Here is a 22,750-nt window from a genome sequence, read left to right on the forward strand (position 1 = left end):
GAAAAAATAGCACTAGTAGCTGAGTTAATTTTGAACTATGACGCCAAGAAGAAGCAACGACAGGAGTTGAAGTATAGAAGAGTCGTTGACAACCAGTTGAAGAAGTTGAACTATATTCTGGACGTTTTGAACACTGTGTTGCATATTGTTTCGAATATTAATGTCGAAGATAAATAAAACTATGCGTTTTGTGGTACTTTTATTTATTACTCGATTTCGATATTTGACAAAACGTGAAGCATCGTGTCTAAAATTTGGCTGATAAAATCTAGCTTGATTAGGTGGTGCGTCATTATCTTCCGGTACTTCTTTCTCCGTCGTTCCCTTTTCTTCTGCCCGTAAGTCAAAACGATCTCAGCAGCTGCCGCCACTCTTTTTATTTTATCGTCATGAATGATTCTAGAGCCTCTTTCGTCGTCTATTCTATAGAATATGTCATTCTTGTCAACGTTCTGTGACGAAATGGCAACCTTCTGCATCAGTTCAAACTTGTCTTCTTGTCTCATGGTCTTCAAGTCTTTGAGAGCTATGCAAACCATCAGTTGCAACTTGTTCGACGATAACGTCATACAGTTAGCGTAACGAATATCGTCTGACTTTGGGGTTACCAACTGACGCGTTCTGGTACTACCAGCTTTGAGTCGTACCAGAGCTAGTTTGACAGAAGTTTTGACGAAAGATAGTTGTTTTGAAAAGAAGTGGAGTACTTTGGCGAACTCTTCACCTGAAACGAGTCGAGCTTCGTAGTAGTGGATCATAATCACACAGATATAGACCGTCAAGAAGAACAAATTCGTGAGCATATAGGCAGCATAGAAAAATTTTCCGATGTCAGGATTGGATTCAAGAAGGTTTTTCAAACTGAAATTTTTCTGCAAACCGAGCATCAGAAGAATGAGAGTGACAAGAGAGTCTCGAATGTCTTTGAAATTTGGAGAAATGTTGTTGAAAAGTAAGTACCCTCCGAGAGTGAATGCTATCAGAAGGGTCATGTGGAAGACTAGTACCAAGAGGATCGGACCAACGGCTAACACAAGAGTTTGCTCCATAACTTTGAAAATAGTAGCAAAGCTGCACGTTTTCCATAACCTGATAGTAGCTACAAACACCAGAAAGGCTGCAACGAAAGTAAAACTTATATCTTCACGTACTAACTCGAAGTACTGAATGAACTCATTTTTCTTCACCGTCTCGAGTTTGTCAAGGAACTCCTTCACGGTCCCAGCTCTATGAACATACATAAAAAAAGTCGCGTATGTTAAACCAACTATTAGTAGATCAACCAAAGTCCATAAATCTTTCCAGAAGAAAAGTTTCTCGTTCCAGAGTCTTGACAAGAACTTCAACGTGAAAATACCAACGACGGTACCAAACGACAACCAAATAACCAATCCACCAAGACTTTCCTCATTCTTGATAAACAAAAGTTGAGAAACAACTAAATCGAGTCTGCTTCGGGTGTACCCAGTGGCGCTCCTCTCCAAGACGATCTTCACCGAAGAGAACAAATTGGTGTTGACGTTGTACGCTAAGAATTCAATCAGTACCACACTTGTAGCCGAGTCCAACCAGCTGTTATTCTTCAAGTAGAACAAATTGGCGAAGGAATTGAACCTAGTACGACCCAACGGAGTCAAAAACCCGCCACCGTAGTAAATCCCGAATTTGCCCACATAAACCGAAAGTCCCGCTTCTCTGGCGGTACTATAATTCCAAACGTGAGCCAACCGCGCCAAGTCGTTGTACTCAGGACCAAAATAAACGTAGCTTTCTTGGGAAAACCCGAATTCCGAGCGACAACTTTGATTAACAATGGAGGTGTCTTCGCACGGGTGTAGTTCCACCCGTCTTTGACGAAGTCGTACCACTCCGAGGAACTTGTTGTGGAAGTCGGTCATGGTTCCGGGTTCTTGAACCACGAATTTTCCGTACCATTGGTGCGCATGTAGCGTGGGGATTAGAGTACCGTTGATGTACTGGTAGATGCTGGAATTTGAATATGTAACGCAATACAACAATTCACGTAGTACTCATCAATGGAGGTGATGGAGTCGTACCCGTCGGTACGAATTTGTTCTCCGGAGAGCAGACTTTTCATTTGGTTGTAGTTCTTAGTGGATAGGTGGTTCCTGTAGGCGAAGATTGCTAAATACAGAAGAGTGACGTAACACGCGAACATAACTGTGTCTTCTAGGAGAGCCAGAATTCTTTTATTCATTTGTGTACTTAGTCGCTTTTCCTGGAAAGTCAAAGGGTTGAAACGGTCGTACCAAAGGAGTAAGTACTTTGATGTCTTCGTCGCTCAGTGGCCGGTACAAGTGGGTAAAATACGGTCGCAGAACGTATTCGCCAAATTTTCGAAATACGTGCGATCTTTGGGCTTCTATGGGTAGTACCAATTTAGTCAAATTCATCTGCCGGGTTAGTTTGTTCCGGCTATGGAAGTTTAACCAAAGCTCGTAACAGTTTTCCAGAATAAAAAAATAGAATATAGTGGCTACAGCGACGGACGTCAGCCACAAGTACCCGTTGGTTGTTGGTACCCAAAACCCGAAAATTGTTAAAACAGCGATTAACATAGTCACACTAGTCGCTACAAAAATCCAAATCATGGTGGTTACTCGCTTTGGAAATTTGTTACCATTTCTACAAACACAAATTTAGATTAAATTTAGTACTAACAATCGTGGAACCTGAGCAACCACACCACTATCACGTGAAACACGAAAGTACCCACGGCACTTACAAACCCCACCCATACTACACTCCAGTCAAATTTATATTTTTCGAATTTGGCAAACCCGTCCTTCAGAGTTAACGACGGAAGTCCACTCAGTACCACACAGTACCCCAACATCATCACAAAAATCGACAGCAACAAAGTCATTTTCACGAAGGAACCAAACTCGTTTTGGTAGCTCCTAAAAACATTCGTAACGACAATATAATTTCAATTTAGTTAGTACCGCTTCGGCCACACTCTTGGAAACAGTACCCGACGCTTTTTCGTTTCTTCAGTACTTTGCACCTCAACGTAAATGCGACCCTGTGGCGGTAAATTGAACCACGTATTGACATCAAAGTACCACTTTTGGTTGTTCTGCATGTCGTGGACGGTCACTTCAGTGCAAAACCAACTAGGATTCCGACCAGAATAGTCCGACCATAAAGCAACTTGTGTTAGTTCACCCAGACGATGACTTGTTGGTACCACGAACCAGTCGGTGTTGTTTCTTCGAAAAATCTTTTTGTGGGGGTCTGGGTAGTTGAGAACGTGGCTTTCGCTTTGGTTTTGGGTACCGAGGAGTTTAATGCAGATGTTTGAGGTGGTACCGGATGATCGTTTATTTCCGGTTTGGATAGCAACTAAGTAGACGTAACGAGCGGACGTGGAAACGTCAGCAGGGAGGAAGATGCTGGTTTTGGGTGTTTTTTTAAAAGGGGTTAGGAGGATTGATAGACAGTAGAGGCTGACAATTGCGCTTAAGGTAATAAAGACGATGAACGAGTTGAGTAGTACCATTTCGAAATCAGGTTCTGTGGTGACGTTGTCGATTTTAATTGGGTTGTTGTATACATAGCCGGCCAAAATGGATAAGTGGGTACACAAACATTCGATTTGTTCGTCGTTGGAGTTGGAACTACCCTGGAAACTTCTATTGATGATTGTTTTTGGTTGGGTTAGAGATACCTTGCAAGCGAACGTCCAGTCTTTTTTTGAAATTTTCCAGGAATAACATGATCGGGTGAAGATGTTAACCCAACAAGTAGGTTGACCCATGTCCTAATAACTTAGTTCAATTAAATCATCTAGTTTGACAATACTCACCGCTTCTGGTAAAATTGATAAGTAGTACCAACTATCAAACCCATTTTCTTCGTCTTGATAGACAACGTTGTCGCTCTTGGTAACAACGCGACCCTTCGTCATCACCTCAAGTACTTCAGGTTTATCAAAATTGGTTATCAAAACCCGTGCAGAGTCACTCTGTGACAAATTACTAAATTCGACGAAAAAACTTTCACCTCTTTTGACATCAATTCTAACTATTGAGTTGTTGCCAATTTCAAACTGGTGTCTCAGAATTTGGCGTTCATGTTGTAGACTCAATAGTACCAAGTTAGGTTTCTCAAACCTATTCACCTCTTCGCCACTTTTGACAAACTTAACCATAAGTACGTTAGTCAAAATGGTACGTCTGAAAGAGCTCCACCAGAAGGGATTGTAAGCCCACGAACACACCATAACGTCTATAGCGTCTTCAACATCTTCAAAATCGCGCGACGGTTGAAGCACGGCTCCGCGAATCTCAATTTCCTTCTTAACTAAAGTCGTACCAACGAGTTTAGTGATTTGAGCACTGGAATTGGTACTTTCGGCCGTTAGAGTCTCCTCGCCTTCGGCGACCGTGAGACTCAACGCCTCCAGACTCATCTTACATATCTCCATCGAGTTTATGGACGCCAGTTCGTACTTCTTCTGTTTCTCAAAAATCGAGTGATCTGTTTCGTAATCGGGGTACTCTTCGTCAATCACGGGTATATCGAGTACCGGAAATGGCGTAGTCACGTCGAACGTCAACGGCTTCGATTGCATAATTTCCAAATTCTCTTTGGTGTCAGTTTCGGCGCAACTCATCAAAGTGGCTGCACTTTTTTGACTTTTTGTGGTCAAAGTACTGGGGAAGGAGTCGTTTTGTGTGGATTGTAGGTGAACATCGGCCACTTTTTTGCAAATTTGGGTGGCTACTTGACCTTGGTAGGGGTCTGAGTCGGATTTAGGGTCATGCACGAGGGCAACTATAAGGGCCGACATTTGTTGGGCTTCGTGTTCAGATAGCATGTCGATTTGGTTGAGATTTTGCAATAGGGTTTGTTTGATTGACTTGGTTTCAGAAGGTGGTTTTTTGGCCATTTCTAGGATTATACCACTGGTGATTTGGACCACTGAGTCGATGTCTGCGCGCGAGATTGACTGGTTGAAGGAACTGATCAACGAAGCGAGTTCTTGGCTATCGTCAGACCTTACTTTGACATCCAGTTTGTAGACGTCTTGATAATCGTTGATGTCGGTTATTCCGAGGTACGCGTCGACGTCGAGTGGAAGAAGAAACTCCAAGAATTTCAAACGGGGACTGGTGGTCATAACGACAGCTAAAACTGCGATTAAAACAAGCGGTACTGTGTCAATAGACGTACTTATTTTGTCATTCACTGCGATTACTTCGGTACTAAATTCGACTCCGGTGAAGTTACACTCGACTGTGAACTTAGTGGAAAGGGCGGTTCCTTCCGGTGGTGTGACTTTGCAGCTGTCAATTTTGATAGGACGTGGCAACTGTAACGTTTTTTTGGCCATACCGGGACGGTCTACCAGTTTGACACTCACAACGTAGTCGTTACCGTACTCAAAAACATTTTCTTTGATCACAAACTTGTCTGTATTTCGTCCAAACTGTGTCATTTTCTCGTAGTCAAAATCTCCATCCACAGTCCATTCGTACGACGATTCTTCAATATCGTCACAGTTGTTTAAACACCGGACGCGAAGGAAAGTACCGCGGGTACTATCAGTAGTAGGAGCTGCAGGAGGACAGTTCTTCACACAAACAATCTCTAAAGGAGTCACTCCTTCCTGAACTACCACAGTTTGATTAGTAGACACCCATTTCGGGTTACTTTTAGTTCTAATTTTTAAAATAAACAAGTACTCGTTGTTGACCACCGAGTCTGGTTTCAAAGTAACAATTTCGCCTGTTTGAGTTGACTTTAAAATAAACCAATTAGTGAGTACCAGTTACCTTCTTCGTCGTCCAAACAACTGGTAACGCCGCTCCCGGTACTTAGTCGACAACTCCACTTCGCCATTATAGTACCACGTACATGTGGCGGTACGTCTCTATCGATAGAGCCCGAACTATCCAGTACCAACACAGTCCCCGGCTCTATCATCCGGTAACTCCCGCCTTTAATCACCGGGATTGGGTCCAGCGAAACCATCTCGAGTACGCACTACCAAACAACAAATTGTTAAAAGAAAAACAACAAACAAAAAGTACTCCGATGAAATCTGGGATCAGAAGTCCGTTTCGTTGCAGCGACACCTCAACCGAAATGGCATACTCTCCGTTGTCCCACTCGTACGGTTGTACCACCTTGACACTGGTATTATCGTTATGGTAAAATTCTTTTTTAGTACGCTCGGAGTAGAATTTCCACGAGTACTTAACGTTGTCGAAGTCGCACTTGGTCGAAAATTTTATGACAATGCGGTTGGTTTTGAAGCGGTACAAATAAAAAGGGGTACCTGTTTCGTTCAACTCAATGGGGCTGCAAAACTTTCGTTACTGATAAAAGTGGGTTGGCGGGTACTACCAGTTCATGGTCCAGGAGTCGTCGCATGGGGTTTGTCGTTTCAGGGAATGCACCAGGACTAAAAGTGAAGTGAGAGTGATGTAGCGCTTTGACATGGTTGACACTAGTGACGTTAATTTTCCGTCAAGTTGAAGGTCACCGAGACAAAGTACTGAACGTACCCCGAGTTTGACGCATGCCTCTAACCTCATTTTTCGTACAAAATAAACAAACAATAGTAACAAGAATTCCCAAAGTAAGTACAAGTTGTGTATTTTTTAATCGTGATTAGCGTCTGTTCAAGGTTTTACCCAAATGTATAGGTTAGGAATCACCAGACGCTTGCAGTACCACAAGTACAAACCCCGACTGTGATTCGTACTTTTTTCGTTATTTTCATGTCGAGCCATGTAACAAAGTACCCAGAAACATTGTCTTTGCATTTTACTTGTGCACAACCGCTGCAGCAGTACCGTTGCAAAGACTGCCCCCTTAGAACCCCCCTAGTCACGATTTTGAACAACCACGTTGAAAACAAGCACCAAACAACACCCAGGAGCTTTGAATGTAGAAGCTGTAATGGATTTCGCACCCTGTCAAAGTTGGTACTACTCAAACACAGCCTCCTTTGTGTGAAAAAACTGAAGCACTTGAAACGGCTGCAACACAATGGGGTTTATAAGTGTCGGTACTGTAGCTTGAAGACGAAATTCCCAGGCAATTTGACCAGACACATGAAGTTGAGGCATACACCTCTGGAGGATATCCGATGGTACACATGTGACCAGTGTGGTTTTCAAGCTAAACAGAAGGATAATATTAAGTCGCACAAAATCGCCAGACATTTGCCCCCTGGAAAGATTCAGTGGTTCGTTTGTGATAAGTGTCCCTACAGAGGGAAGAAGTTGTCAGCTTTGAAAGGTCACGTGATGTCTCTACATACAGCCGAGGAGGATATCCAGTGGTATGAATGTGACAGGTGTTGTTTTAAGTCAAAGAAGAAGTTCAATCTTCAGGTGCACGTCAAGAGAATGCACGAGGAAGGGAGGGGGAGGGGTGGGAGGAGAAAGGGGAGGAGGAAGAAACTGTGATTTGTACTTTGTCGTTGTGAATAGTTTATTTTTGTTAGTGTAGATATTTTTTAAATAAAAACGTTTTAAGTGACAATGTCGTCATACTAGTCAATATTTATCTTCTTGAAACTTCCATAGTACCCCAGAATTTCGTCATTGTTCAGTTTCTCTGGTCGTAGGCTTTCGTCGACCCTTAACTCATCCAACTGGTCGAATCTGGTTTGATATTCACCTAGTTTCTTATACATTATATCTAAATAAATACTCCTATATTTTAGCAGTGGTGTCAATTTTGAAATTTACCATTTAGGTTGTCTAGTGAAAGTCCTTCTCCCCCATACTCCTTCGGGAGTAGTCCTTTCGACAAAACTTTCTTTATTCCTGCGTCATCTGGGTCGAATTCGACTCTCTCAAACAACTTCGGTGTCAGTACGTTTTTCAAAAGTGCGACAAGAATAGAAATGTAGGACGGACAGTTGAGAAAGACAATTTTCTTCAGTCTGAGAGAATACACTTTCTGCGGGAATTTTAATCAGTGAAAAGCTGTTTCTTCGCGATTTAATTAATACCTTATAGATGGCATGACAGTTTGACATATAGGTGGGAGTCATTTGTTGGACGTCCCTGAAGGTATGGTTGCCCATGTCAACGACAACAATATCGTCAACCATAAAATCTTCATGTAACCTTATTTCATACAACGCGAATAAAACTGCTGTAATAGATACAGGTTCCACGATATTGGGTCTTTTAGCTTTCATGTAGTACACCCGATGGACGTCATTCACCAACATAGGAAAATAAAAAACGTACCAGTCGTCAAACACTTTCTGGATATTTTCCAGTTTTAGCTTGCCTTTTTGGAAAATGTCAGGCACTAAAGTTCGAATGGTGTAATACATGTCGATTTTTTGCTTAGTTTTTTCGAGACTAAACTTGTTGAGATTGAGGAAGTTTTTGATTCTAGTGTCATCTAAATAACTTGGTTTAGTGTCAAAAGTAAGATTTTTGACTTACCCAGAATTTCGGGAAGGTGGGGTTGGGTTTGCATCCACGTCTTGATGATGTTGACGTCGTCTTCCACCATTTCTTCATTTCTACCGAAGGTTTCGTAGATTTTCTTTTTTGTATCTTGACTAACTTGGCTCATGTTCAACAAGAGTGGTTTTGTTAGTGGTTTGTTTGCTTTAATACTCGATTTACTGCGTACCTTAAATCGATTTTCATATTATAAGCAATTTTCTAGTACCGGTTCAACTTGTTAAAGAAATGACGCATGTTTGTGTTATTAATTGCTAACTAAACTATTTTTTCTGGAATGTTCGTAAATACTCAAGATTTATTATCAATAGACCTCTTATACACATACAACTATAGTCATTAAATCAGACCCCCTTAACCAAAATGTGCAAGTTCTTGAAAGTAGTGTTAATATTGTCATTATTAGTCGAAATTTATTTTCTTGAAATTTCCATAGTAGCCCAAAATTTCGTCGTTGTTCAATTTCTCTGGTCGCAGGTTTTCGTCGACCCTTAACCCATCCAACTGATCGAATCTGTCTTGATATTCGGCTAACTTCTTGTGCATTACATCTGAACAAAAATTATTAGATCTAGTACCAATTTCGAAAAAAAAAATACCATTTAGTTCGTCTAGCGAGGGTCCATCTCCCCCGTACTCCTTTGGGAGTACTTCCTTCGAGAAAAGTTTCTTTATTCCGAGATCATCGGAGTAAAATTCGGCTCTTGCAAACAATTTCGCCTTCAGTACCGTTTTCAAAATCGTGACAATGATAGTCATATAAGACGGACAGTTCAAATATATAAGTTTGTGGAGTCTGAGGGCATAAACTTTCTGTGGGAATTTTAACCGGTTAAAAGTGGCTTTCTCGTGATTATAGTACCTAAGTACCTGATAAATTCCATAAAAGTTTGAGAATACGGTCGGAGTCAGTTTTTGAACATCCCCGACTGAGTAGTTATCCATATCAAAAATAAAAATATCATCGACTATAAAGTCTTCACGTAACCTTACTTCATACATCGCAAAAAAAACTGCCGAAACAGAGACAGGTTCCACGACGTTGAATCTCTTGGGTCTTACGTAGTACACCCGACGGACGTCGTTGACCAGCACGGGAAAATAAAACATGTACCAGTCGTCAAACACTTTCTTGATGTTTTCCAAATTTAGATTGCCTTTTTGAAAAATCTCGGGTATTAGAGTGCGAATAGTGTAATACATGTCGATTTTTTGTTTAGTTTTTTCGATGCTGAACTTGTTGAGGTTGAGAAAGTTTTTGATTCTGGCGTCATCTAAAGGATTGTTTTAGGGTTTGAAAGAAAGATTTTTCACTCACCTAGGATTTCGGGAAGATGGGGTTGAGTTTGCATCCAAGTTTTGATGATGTTGACGTCGTCTTGCACCATTTCGTCATTTCTGTTGAATGTTTGGTAGATTTTCGTTTTTGTGTCTTGACTAACGTGGTCCATGTTTAAGAGTGAGCTCGTTTGGTATTAATAGCTTGTTGGTTTGATTACACCATTTATTGGGTGTTTTTCTGAGAAAACTACAATGTATAGAAATTTGTTATTCAGATGGACGACATTATTATAACATTAATTATACTTAAGCATTTATGAAGTGAATAAATTATGTGTCAGAAAAAAAAGTTTCCTAGTACCTGTTTAACTCGTTAAGGAAGTCTACCACTGAACAACAGTAACTCCACATGATTTCGCTCATTCTCCGTTGGAATATATTATTCCATAAAATTTAGACAATATTTATTATCAAATGAATTTTAGAATTTATTTTTTTATCAATTGATACTTTTAATTTGTCACAAACTCTCCTGATGTAAATTGTCGCACCATTTTAGACGGAATGTGAAGTCTGCACGACATTACGATAGAACAAAGTTCTGCTCGTCCATTTTCTTGAAATGGGTAGTTTTGCGAGAGACAAGGAAGTAAGAAGCAATGTCACAGTGGAGTTGGCTAGTTTACTCAAGCACGTTTCACTTGTATAGGTTATCAAAGATCTGAACGCTTTTCGACATGATAAAAAAGGTGTCGCGTCAGAACTCCGACAGCGGGTCACAGAAAATATTGGCGGACTGTGATAAAATTTTATAGCATGTTGTACAAGGTGTTTTAAGGAGAATGGGGACCACTATTGGACGAGCGAATTTTGCGGGGATTAGAATTCCGAAACGGTTCTTAATTAGAGGACAGACGATTGGAAATAGACACAGAGGCGTAGCAAGAATTTAAGTGTTGTGGGGTAATTTGAACAGGTTTTGCCAACTTCGCGCAAAAAATGCAATTAATGCGATAAACACACGTTTGGTAAATATGTTTACAATATCTACATTAATTACTTAATTAAGTGTTACAGATGTAGTCTACAATTCAGGGACGTAGAGTGCGACATGTTGATTCCAAAAATATAGCGTGTTGATGTCACGGACTAACATTTTCGAAATAATCGCTACGAAATGCGAATTTTTGAAGATTTCTAAAAATTTCGATATTTCAACGGTCGATTCCGGAAAAACGGTTGCAGTTATCAAAGAAACGAGTCCGGAAGTTAGTTCTAGAGCTCGAAATCTACAAGAAAATGTATTTAGTGAAGTTTCGAAATTGTCAAAAATTGGCCGAAATTTGAAGAAGGGGGGACCATTGAAAAAATTTCACTTTTAAAAAAGTTGTCCAAAAATTGTGAAAAAATTCAGGGACGTAGATCTCGACATGCTGATTCCAAAAATGTAGTGTGTTGATGGTCACGGAACATTTTCGAAAGAATCGGTACGAAATGCGAATTTTTAACAATTACTAAAAATTTCGATATTTCAGCGGTCGATTCCAGGAAAACGGTTGCAGTTATCAAAGAAACGATGCCGGAAGTGAGTTCTAGAGCTCGAAATCAACAAGAAAATGTGTTTAGTTAAGTTTCGAAAATGTCAAAATTTCACCGAATTTTGAAGAAGGGGGGAACATTGGAAAAATTTCACTTTTAAAAAAGTTGTCCAAAAATTGTTAAAAAATTCAGGGAGGTAGATCTCGACATGCTGATTCCAAAAATGTAGTGTGTTGATGGTCACGGAAAAAGATTTCCCAAAGAATCGGTACGAAATGCGAATTTTTGAGAATTTCTAAAAATTTCGATATTTCAACGATCGATTCCGGGAAAACGGTTGCAGTTATCAAAGAAACGATGCCGGAAGTGAGCTCTAGAGCTCGAAATCAACAAGAAAATGTGTTTAGATAAGTTTCGAAAATGTCAAAATTTCACCGAATTTTGAAGAAGGGGGGACCATTGGAAAAATCTCACTTTTAAAAAAGTTGTCCAAAAATTGTTAAAAAATTCAGGGAGGTAGATCTCGACATGCTGATTCCAAAAATGTAGTGTGTTGATGGTCACGGAAAAAGATTTCCCAAAGAATCGGTACGAAATGCGAATTTTTGAGGATTTCTAAAAATTTCGATATTTCAGCGGTCGATTCCGGGAAAACGGTTGCAGTTATCAAAGAAACGATGCCGGAAGTGAGTTCTAGAGCTCGAAATCAACAAGAAAATGTGTTTAGTTAAGTTTCGAAAATGTCAAAATTTCACCGAAATTTGAAGAATGGGGGACCATTTAAAAAATTTTACTTTTAAAAAAGTTGTCCAAAAATTATGAAAAAATTCAGGGAGGTAGATCTCGACATGCTGATTCCAAAAATGTAGTGTGTTGATGGTCACGGAAAAAGATTTCCCAAAGAATCGGTACGAAATGCGAATTTTTGAGAATTTCTAAAAATTTCGATATTTCAACAAGAAAATGTGTTTAGTTAAGTTTCGAAAATGTCAAAATTTCACCGAAATTTGAAGAAGGGGGGACCATTGGAAAAATTTCACTTTTAAAAAAGTTGTCCAAAAATTGTGAAAAAATTCATGGAGGTAGATCTCGACATGCTGATTCCAAAAATGTAGTGTGTTGATGGTCACGGAGCAACATTTTCGAAAGAATCGGTACGAAATGCGAATTTTTAACAATTTCTAAAAATTTCGATATTTCAGCGGTCGATTCCGGGAAAACGGTTGCAGTTATCAAAGAAACGATGCCGGAAGTGAGTTCTAGAGCTCGAAATCAACAAGAAAATGTGTTTAGTTAAGTTTCGAAAATGTCAAAATTTCACCGAAATTTGAAGAAGGGGGACCATTGGAAAAATTTCACTTTTAAAAAAGTTGTCCAAAAATTGTTAAAAAATTCAGGGAGGTAGATCTCGACATGCTGATTCCAAAAATGTAGTGTGTTGATGGTCACGGAGCAACATTTTCGAAAGAATCGGTACGAAATGCGAATTTTTAACAATTTCTAAAAATTGTGATATTTCAGCGGACGATTCCGGGAAAACGGTTGCAGTTATCAAAGAAACGATGCCGGAAGTGAGTTCTAGAGCTCGAAATCAACAAGAAAATGTGTTTAGTTAAGTTTCGAAAATGTCAAAATTTCACCGAAATTTGAAGAAGGGGGGACCATTGGAAAAATTTCACTTTTAAAAAAGTTGTCCAAAAATTGTGAAAAAATTCAGGGAGGTAGATCTCGACATGCTGATTCCAAAAATGTAGTGTGTTGATGGTCACGGAGCAACATTTTCGAAAGAATCGGTACGAAATGCGAATTTTTAACAATTTCTAAAAATTTCGATATTTCAGCGGTCGATTCCGGGAAAACGGTTGCAGTTATCAAAGAAACGATGCCGGAAGTGAGTTCTAGAGCTCGAAATCAACAAGAAAATGTGTTTAGTTAAGTTTCGAAAATGTCAAAATTTCACCGAAATTTGAAGAAGGGGGGACCATTGGAAAAATTTCACTTTTAAAAAAGTTGTCCAAAAATTGTGAAAAAATTCAGGGAGGTAGATCTCGACATGCTGATTCCAAAAATGTAGTGTGTTGATGGTCACGGAGCAACATTTTCGAAAGAATCGGTACGAAATGCGAATTTTTAACAATTTCTAAAAATTTCGATATTTCAGCGGTCGATTCCGGGAAAACGGTTGCAGTTATCAAAGAAACGATGCCGGAAGTGAGTTCTAGAGCTCGAAATCAACAAGAAAATGTGTTTAGTTAAGTTTCGAAAATGTCAAAATTTCACCGAAATTTGAAGAATGGGGGACCATTTAAAAAATTTTACTTTTAAAAAAGTTGTCCAAAAATTATGAAAAAATTCAGGGAGGTAGATCTCGACATGCTGATTCCAAAAATGTAGTGTGTTGATGGTCACGGAAAAAGATTTCCCAAAGAATCGGTACGAAATGCGAATTTTTGAGTATTTCTAAAAATTTCGATATTTCAACAAGAAAATGTGTTTAGTTAAGTTTCGAAAATGTCAAAATTTCACCGAAATTTGAAGAAGGGGGGACCATTGGAAAAATTTCACTTTTAAAAAAGTTGTCCAAAAATTGTGAAAAAATTCAGGGAGGTAGATCTCGACATGCTGATTCCAAAAATGTAGTGTGTTGATGGTCACGGAGCAACAGTTTCGAAAGAATCGGTACGAAATGCGAATTTTTAACAATTTCTAAAAATTTCGATATTTCAGCGGTCGATTCCGGGAAAACGGTTGCAGTTATCAAAGAAACGATGCCGGAAGTGAGTTCTAGAGCTCGAAATCAACAAGAAAATGTGTTTGGTTAAGTTTTGAAAATGTCAAAATTTCACCGAAATTTGAAGAATGGGGGACCATTGGAAAAATTTCACTTTTAAAAAAGTAGTCCAAAAATTGTGAAAAAATTCAGGGAGGTAGATCTCGACATGCTGATTCCAAAAATGTAGTGTGTTGATGGCCACGGAGCAAGATTTTCGAAAGAATCGGTACGAAATGCGAATTTTTGAAAATTTCTAAAAATTTCGATATTTCAGCGGTCGATTCCGGGAAAACGGTTGCAGTTATCAAAGAAACGATGCCGGAAGTGAGTTCTAGAGCTCGAAATCTACAAGAAAATGAATTTAGAGAAGTTTCGAAAATGTCAAAAATTGGCCGAAATTTGAGGAAGGTGGACATTGAAAACATTTCGCTTTTAAAAAATTTGTCTAAAAATTGTGAAAAAAATCAGGGACGTAGAGTTCGACATGTTGATTCCAAAAATATAGCGTGTTGATGGTCACGGAGCAACATTTTTGAAAGAATCGGTACGAAATGCGAATTTTTGAAGATTTCTAAAAATTTTCGATATTCCAACGGTCGATTCTGGAAAAGCGGTTGCACTTATCAATCTAGAGCTCGAAATCTACAAGAAAATATGTTTAGTTAAGTTTCGAAAATGTCAAAAATTGGCCGAAATTAAGATAAGACTGATTTTAGCAAATAATATACCCTCTGTTTTCTTACAGGGTATACAATTTGCCAAAATCAGTCTTATCTTATGAAGTTCTAGCCCCGCCCACCCGCCCTCTATTTCCTTGGAAGGTATATTATTTGCCAAAATCAGTCTTATCTTACCAAGCACTAGCCCCGCCCACCCGCCCTCTGTTTTCTTACAGGGTATATCATTTGCCAAAGTCAGTGTTATCTTGGCAAGTATAAGCCCCGCCCACCCTCCCTCTATTTTCTTAAAGGGTATATTATTTGCCAAGATCAGTCGTTTGTTAGGAAGTACTACATACCCTGTTTTTTAAATTGTAAAATTGAAACATCGAAAAACTAATGAATTAAAGAAATCTAAAACATATTTGAACAATCGAAAAATTGCAAAATCGCAAAACATAGCAAACTTCAGAAATTGAAAAAAAGAAAATTTAAAATATTTAAAAATTGAAAAATTAAAAACCGTGAGCCTAAAAATCAAAAAATTAAAATAAACAAAAATTAAACACAAAATTTGTGAAATTAAAATGGAAAAGTTAATTTAAATTGAATTAACTGTTACATACATCAAATTATATTTTGTTTAGCTTGATTTATGTAGTACACTTTCCGTAAATAAATTATTATTGTTGAAAAATTAGAAATCGGGAAAATGACAAATGAAAAAAATTGAAAAATTTATCATTAAAAATGAAGCAACTAAAAGTCGAAAAATTAAAGTAGATAAAATTTGTAAAAAAGTGGATAAAGTCGAAAAACTATAAGTCGAAAATCCACAAATTGAAAAATTAAAAACCGGGATTTGAAGAACCGAAGAATAGTCGAAAATTTGATAAATTAAACAATTAATTGAGATTGAAAATAGTAAAATCGTAAAACTGAAGAAAAGAAAAATTTCAAAATCGGAAAATTCAAAATTTCAAAACTTAATGTTGTCATTAATTAACAATGTTAAGAGTAGTCACTAGAATTAAGAGGGGGTGGGTGGGCGGGGCTATTGCTTAGTTATACAAGACTCAGTAAGGCAAGCTAAACTTAGCCCCGCCCACCCACCCGTTTATTTCTCTTTTTTTGTCTTCTGAAATAAGAAATAAATTTTTTATATAAGAAATTACGTTTTTCACATTCTAGGTTCTATTAGTTTACACTCCTATTCGACAGAAGAATATACTTAGCCCCACCCATCCACCCCACTAAAATCAGTAATGGAAATATTTGAAAGAGGTAATTAAAAAAAAAATTTAATAAAACAAAAAAAACTGTTTTTTATTCATTAATATTGCTACATGGTTGACAGTGACATTCAACTTGATTGTAAATTTGTTATCGAATATTGTTAAAATTTGACACTACCATAACGCAATTTTCTTGAACCATTAAAAATAACAAAGCGCCCACAATCAGATCTAAATCAATACCACAAAAAATATTGAAAGGTTCTCTCATTTTCAAAACCTCACACTTAAACAAGATTGATAATGTTATGCGATAATGATACATACACACAGGCCTAAGCCTATAACATCTCCATAAACTTCCATCACGTCTTGGCTGTTTCGTAAAATAAAACAGTAGTAACATTTCTTATTGTATGTGACCAGTAAATTCTGCTGGAAACATACCTCTCGAGTTGGAGAACGACCCACGTTAAGCTTTAAAGAGCGCCGTTTTAGACACGAGACCTTTTACCTTCCGAAAGTTTATACATTATATAAAGATTCTTGATCTGCTAATGCATTTCCAGGGTCAACTTTCCACGCATTATAATTAGCTACGCGAGTATGTTCTGTTTCTAGAAGGTGTTGCAGTAAATTGTATATTTTTATTCACGCAGTAAACTTCGGATTTTCTGATGGATTATGGAAAAACTAAATATAAATAATATAAATCGACACGCTTTCCAGAAACAGTCATCCCAGTTCTAGCGCAGTTAACAGTCCAAGTCCGGCACTCCTCCCCATTAAAAAGTGCACCTTCATTATCTCTTCCCTAATTTTCAGATTTCACCTCGGAGATGATGCGTCCTCGCAGCTTCGAGTGGGTCATGTATAATACATCCAGTAGGCCAGGTTTGGTCCAGCAAAATCGATGGTGTTGCGCAAGCGGGCGGTTCCTGCCAAGCTTTCGACAACCCGGAGCCGCAGTCAAGTCCGGAATCCGCTCCGGTTATGTCGACTGCGTGTTTCGTCAGCGCCATGCACACGATCGCCAATCGAACCAGCAAAGCGCACTAATTACGGCCGATGTACACACGTGACCGGCACGTGACCGGCCGCGACCTTCATCTCAAAAAAAAAGCTGGACAGGAACAGCAGAGAGATTTCATTTTTTTAACCTGTGTGGGCTATTTTTGTGTGGTGGTGTAAAGGTGGTACCGGACGACAACCGCGCCGAGATTTGAAAAAAGGTGAGTCGGTGGAACTGGAAGATGCGAACGTGAGTCGGAGACGAGTTCATCTGGGACGTTTATTCGAAAAGTTTTGGGGTGATGGAGGAGGGTGGATTTTCGTGGGCTCTATTTTGGGATCTAATCAATTAGGGGAGTTTAAAGCGAATGACAACAGAAAATTTGTGACCACGAATTTACTTGTATACTGTTCGTTGAAATTTGAAATATTGACAGGTTGTTAATGCTCAGTTTGATGACATATTGAATAACATACACAAAACGTGGGGTTGCTGTCACCGATACGATTTTTAATACTAACGAAATATTGTAGTATATGTCTGTTGGCAATTTAACATCCAATAATAAACTATCTCAAACTATTTTTTTTTGTGTTCAGTTTTTAATTCAAGAAATAGATACGTTCAGTTACGTTAAACACGGTTACGGAAACGTTTTTCTCATCTTTGAGTCTCATTTAGATCGTTCTCAAAATCACACGAACATAGCATAACCACTTTAAGGGTGTTCATCAAGGCTAATGGTATTAAGACAGTTACGAGCACAGGGAAAGGTCTGAAAGTTGTAATACTAGTGATATATTGGTCAAGTTCTAAGTCTGCGTATCTCCACTAAAATGAAGCTTGAATCACTTAGCTGTTAACGACCCAGGAATTTAACACAGGATCTAACTGTGCGTTGAATTTTCCACTGCATTTTTGCCACGATTCAAAATTTGTAAAAAACTGGGAAATTTATGATTTTGCAAAAAGGGATTGAATTCGTTTATAAATGTTTTGATATATATGGAAAAATAAAAATCATAACTGACTTATTTTAAAGAAATGAATAATGTGACTTATAGAATTTCGAAAAAAATCTACTAAACTTCAAATTGCAGTGATAATGAATTTTATTAACATTATGTTTTCCGACTATTTATAAACCCTAGAGTATAAAATATACGGAATTTTTTACCTCCATAACACGAAAATACAATTTTACAAAAATTGTCGATGCGTTTCACCAACCACATTGGCATCATCTAAACAGTACTAACTGGATTAATGAATGAATGCCAACGTAGTTAGCGAAACGCGTCGACAATTTTTGTAATTTGTATTTTTGGTGTTTTAAGGGTAATAAATGTTATACGGACAAATTGTTGTGAAATTTTAAATATATTTTATGAATATCGTGGATGGTAAACAATACTGAGCAAAATTTGCAAGCTGTGTAAAACAGTAACCTACACTTTTTTGTTAAAATTTTGTGCACATTTAAGTGTCAAAACAGAATGACACAAGTGACAGACACCATGTGGATTTGATATAACATTTCGTCTTGGCTGTCTATCGAATCAATCAACTTTTTCAAGCCAGTCGTTGACAGTTCAAAACGTGAAAGTGTCTAACACGAACCTAAAATGAGCTCTGTAACACTCTCTATAATTTAATTTTACTCAGGTTTTATGTTTAGAGTAAGACGATTTTGGTTCGTTTACGATTAAATTAATAGAAAATCTCTTAGCAGCTTCAATTTGGTCATTCGTCTCTTGTTCGTTAGTATTTTCTCGTCTCAACTATATTCAATTTTGGCGTTTCTAATTGTTCAGTTAATTTGCCAAGATATGACTGAACAATATTAAGTGCGGTCACCAGAACGAACATGGGGTGGGTGGGCGGGGCTAGTGATTCTTTATAAAAGACTCAGTAAGGAAAAGTAAACTTAGCCCCGCCCACCCACCCGTCCGTTCTCTTTTTTTTCCTTTGGAATAAGAAATACATTTTTATACAGGAAACTATTTTTTAGTTCTATTAGTTTCCACTCAAATTCGACAGAAGAATCTACTTAGCCCCGCCCACCCACCCCACTTTGCGTTTTAGTGATTTCTTTTATCTGGTCGGAATGAAAGGTGGATCTTATACTAAACGGAAACTCATAACTTCATATACTTATACTTGATCAACAATTACTGTTTCAGTTGGTATCAACAGTTTGCTTGAAATTCACCCCACTCTACTTCCTGCTGTCAAAATTGACGTGGTTGTAGGAATGTTAGAAACCCGTTTTTTATTAAATGGATTTCTTTTTTTTTTGTTTTAAAACGGTTTTTGTTTTTTGGTGTTTTTTGTTGTTATAAACATGTAACAATTGTAATTAAATAATCAGTTGAAATATACTTTTTTCCATAAAGTAGCAAGTATTTGTTATTTAATAGAGTCAAGGTTTGGATTTAAATTTGAACTACTTGGACGACAACGAATACCTCAAAATAGTGAATACAGATTAGAACAAATAATTTTGTTGATAAGTTTTATGGTACGGTTTTACATTTATATTTTATGCTATAGTTGTGAGGATGGAATTGGTAATATTATTCATTAAAAGAATTTATAAAAAATAAATTTAGTTGAATAGTGTTTATCTTCTTCTAAAATTTCAAAATTTCTGCTTTGACAAATCACAGATCCTCTAACAAAATAAAGGGTGGGTGGGTGGGGTTAGTACTTACCAAGATAAGACCGATTTGCAGAAATAACATTCTCTAAGAAAATAGAGGGCGGGTGGGTGGGGCTAGTACTTGCTAAAATATGACTGAAGAATATTAAATAGGAATAGTTAAACTTAGCCCCGCCCACCCACCCGTGCCTTCTCTTTTTTTCTTCTGAAATAAGAAGTAAATGTTTTATACAAAAAAATACTTTTTTAGTTCTTTGTATAAAAGAGTTACTATTAGCGCTTTTTTATGTTTTTCACATCCTAACTTCTATTAGTTTCCACTCCTATAAGACAGAAGAATATACTTAGCCCCGCCCACCTACCCCGCCTTGTGTTTTAGTAATTTATTTTATGAGGTCGGAATGAGAGATGGATCTTATACCGAACAGCAATAAAATCATTAGCATGAAAACAGGGTGAGTGAGCAGAGTTAATACGATAAAACTGATTTTGGCCTATGACTTATCTCAAAAGAAAATAACGGGTGGGTGGGTGGGGCTAGTACTTGCTAAGATATGACTGAACCACGTTAAGTGCAGTCACTAGAATGAAGAGGGGGTGGGTGGGCGGGGCTATTGCTTTCTTAAAAAAATACTCTGTAAGCTAAACTTGGCCCCGTCTACCTCCTTTCTTCATTTCGCTGACTTATTTTATTTATTGTAAAATGTGAATTGAATTCTGTTTTGACAAACGGTAGAATTTAACCCACCCCTACTCGGTTTTGATCACTCATTTTATTGGTTCTGAGATAAATAAATTCTAAGATTGCAATTTTTCTCTTAATAAAATATATTTTTTACTAAATTTTATTTTTTAACGACTTTGTCGTCAGTGTTTACACTTAAATAATAAAAAATCGTGTAGATACAATGAGGTGTAATCGCAAACAGCCTCTCATCTCCAGACCAATGAAAAAATAATTTATTAAGGCGGAGCTTTTACGAGTGGGAGGAGCATCAGCATATTCCTTTGTAAATATTAATCTCACCTCTGGTACGCCTATTTAACACCGGCTCAATATTGTATAGGTATTTTGTTTAAAAAGGATCTATTTTCTCACCAACGGTTTAATGGATTTGCCTAAGATTATAATAAAATAATAATGTTGTCATTAATTAACAGTATTGAGAGATTAGTCACATTAGAAAACGGGTGGGTGGGTGGGGCTTACTTAACTTTTTCGTACAGAGACTTTTATAAGCACCCTCGTCATTCCAGTGGTTACTCTTAATATTGTTCAGCCATTTCCCAAAATCAACATTATCTTAACAATTAATTTTTCAATTTTTCCACATTTCATAATTTTTCGTTCATTGCAAATTTAATTTTTCAACTTTTCAACTTCTCGACCTCCAAATTTGTCAGTTTTTCGTTTCTTGAATTTTTCAATTTTTCGTTTCGTTTTGTCAAGTTCTTGATCTTTATCTTTCATTTCCCTGATTTTTTAGTTCCGTTTTCTCGATTTTATATCACAATTCTTCGTTTCTCCATTTCCTTAGTTTTTTCAATATTTACTTGGATTTAATAATTTATCGTTTATTCAATTTTTTATTTTTCAACTAAAAAATTGGAAAAAATCGAACAATCCAAAAACGAAAAATTGCTAAATATGAAAATAGCAAATCGAGACACTAAAGAAAGGAAAAATTGAAATACTCAAAGAGTAAAAATCGAGAAATTAAAAATCGAAAACAAAGAACCGAAAAATTGTAAAAATTCGAAAACCCTAAAACGGTAAAATCGAAAAATTATAGACTGTCGAAATTGTAAAAATCGAAAAATCTCTAAGGAAATAAAGGGCAGGTGGGTGGAGCTAGTAGGTACATACTTGCCAAAATAAGACTAGTATTTGCTAAGATAAGACTTATTTTGGCAAATGAGATACCTTGCAAGAATCTTCGTGTTTCCTTCTTCGATTTTACAATTTTTTGATATTGCATTTCTTCGTTTTTTCGTGTTTTTATTTCCCAATTTTTCGACATTTCATAATTTTTCATTTTTTCAACTTTTTAATTTCTCGACTTCCAGATTTCTCAGTTTTTCGTTTCTTGAATTTTCCGGTTTGAAATTCTTCAATTCTTCAATTTTTCGACATTACAGTTTTTCATTTCTGTAAGTTCTTGATTTTCATCTTTCAGTTCCCTGATTTTTTATTTTCATTTTCGCGATTTTATGTCACAATTTTTCGCTTCTCCATTTCCTTTGTTTATTCAAAGTTTACTTCGATTTTATAATTTTTCGTGTATTTATTTTTAGACTTTACAATTACTAAATTTTCAAATTTTGCAGTTTTTGGATTTCTCAGTTATTCGATTTTCCGATTTCTTTAATTTTCATTATTTTGATTTTACAATATTTCGCAGTTTTTCGATTTTATGTTTCCCAATTTTTAATCTTTCCATTTTTCAGTTTGTCGTTTTTTCAATTTTTCAAGTTGTTCATTTCCAATTTTCAGATTTTCCAAAGTTTTCGTCTTATACTTATTCGTTTTCCTTTTGATTTTTAAATTTTACAATTTTGAAGGTTTTACATTTGTAAAAAAGACTGTTGGGACCCCCAAGAAGCTTTCACAATCTTAAAAAAAGACATTTAGGCTCCGAGAAGGTTTCACACTAAAAAAAAAAAATACAAATACGGCCCCCGAGAAGGTTTTACATTTTTAACAAAGACATTTGACGCCCCCGAGAAGTTTACCCATTCTTCAAAAAGACAGTTGGGGCCCCCTAGAAGGTTTTACATTTTTAATAAAGAGAGTTGGGGCCCTCGAAAAGGTTTCACATTCTTAAAAAAATACATTTGGGGCCCCCGAGAAGGTTTTACATTTTTAAAAAAGACAGTGGAGACCCCCAAGAAAGTTTCACATTAAAAAGAAGACAGTTGGGATCCCCGAGAAGGTTTCACATAATTAAAAAATATATTTGGCGTCCTCGAGAAGGTTTTACATTTTTAAAAAAGACACTTTGGACCTCCGAGAAGGTTTTACATTTTTAAAAAAAGACAGGCAGGAAAGAATTTAAAAGTGCTTTGGAGCCTATAGTGTATGTTCTTATAATAATTTAATTAAATTTCTTAGAGGATAGGT

At 37.1% G+C, this 22,750-nt stretch overlaps 4 protein-coding genes across 6 annotated transcripts; 1 reads left to right on the top strand and 3 right to left on the bottom strand.

The window, feature by feature from the left end:
* Window positions 1-202: 202 nt before the first annotated feature.
* Window positions 203-6,549, bottom strand: LOC135132240 (uncharacterized). Of its 3 annotated transcripts, none has more exons than XM_064060262.1 (10): window positions 6,376-6,549; window positions 6,060-6,330; window positions 5,802-6,012; window positions 5,200-5,754; window positions 3,830-5,154; window positions 2,967-3,784; window positions 2,694-2,921; window positions 2,286-2,646; window positions 2,031-2,239; window positions 203-1,986 (listed from the first exon to the last, which is right to left on the bottom strand). In XM_064060262.1, the coding sequence occupies exons 1-10, from the start codon at window positions 6,468-6,470 to the stop codon at window positions 207-209; spliced, it is 5,853 nt and encodes a 1,950-aa protein (XP_063916332.1). In that variant the 5' UTR covers window positions 6,471-6,549; the 3' UTR covers window positions 203-206. The 3 variants fall into 3 exon arrangements, with proteins under 3 accessions (XP_063916332.1, XP_063916333.1, XP_063916330.1); XM_064060263.1 differs by having other exon boundaries at window positions 2,967-3,646; window positions 3,692-3,784; window positions 3,830-5,754; XM_064060260.1 differs by having other exon boundaries at window positions 3,830-5,754.
* On the top strand, window positions 6,526-7,479 carry LOC135132243 (zinc finger protein 142-like). The gene is made up of 2 exons (XM_064060266.1): window positions 6,526-6,610; window positions 6,659-7,479. Exon 2 carries the CDS (start codon window positions 6,753-6,755, stop codon window positions 7,443-7,445), a length of 693 nt encoding a protein of 230 aa, XP_063916336.1. The 5' UTR covers window positions 6,526-6,610; window positions 6,659-6,752; the 3' UTR covers window positions 7,446-7,479.
* Window positions 7,480-7,484: 5 nt separating this feature from the next.
* LOC135132242 (uncharacterized) lies at window positions 7,485-8,665 on the bottom strand. Its single transcript, XM_064060265.1, has 4 exons — window positions 8,445-8,665; window positions 7,997-8,400; window positions 7,731-7,944; window positions 7,485-7,680 (listed from the first exon to the last, which is right to left on the bottom strand). The coding sequence occupies exons 1-4, from the start codon at window positions 8,575-8,577 to the stop codon at window positions 7,532-7,534; spliced, it is 900 nt and encodes a 299-aa protein (XP_063916335.1). The 5' UTR covers window positions 8,578-8,665; the 3' UTR covers window positions 7,485-7,531.
* An 83-nt stretch (window positions 8,666-8,748) lies between these two features.
* Window positions 8,749-10,008, bottom strand: LOC135132241 (alpha-tocopherol transfer protein-like). The gene is made up of 4 exons (XM_064060264.1): window positions 9,787-10,008; window positions 9,339-9,742; window positions 9,068-9,281; window positions 8,749-9,019 (listed from the first exon to the last, which is right to left on the bottom strand). The coding sequence occupies exons 1-4, from the start codon at window positions 9,917-9,919 to the stop codon at window positions 8,871-8,873; spliced, it is 900 nt and encodes a 299-aa protein (XP_063916334.1). The 5' UTR covers window positions 9,920-10,008; the 3' UTR covers window positions 8,749-8,870.
* Between the last annotated feature and the right edge of the window lie 12,742 nt (window positions 10,009-22,750).

The sequence above is a fragment of the Zophobas morio genome, unplaced genomic scaffold (assembly GCF_036711695.1).
Source record: "Zophobas morio isolate AGI-343-1 ecotype UQ-CSIRO unplaced genomic scaffold, CSIRO_AGI_Zmor_V1 ptg000021l, whole genome shotgun sequence".
NCBI classification, from domain to species: domain Eukaryota; kingdom Metazoa; phylum Arthropoda; class Insecta; order Coleoptera; family Tenebrionidae; genus Zophobas; species Zophobas morio.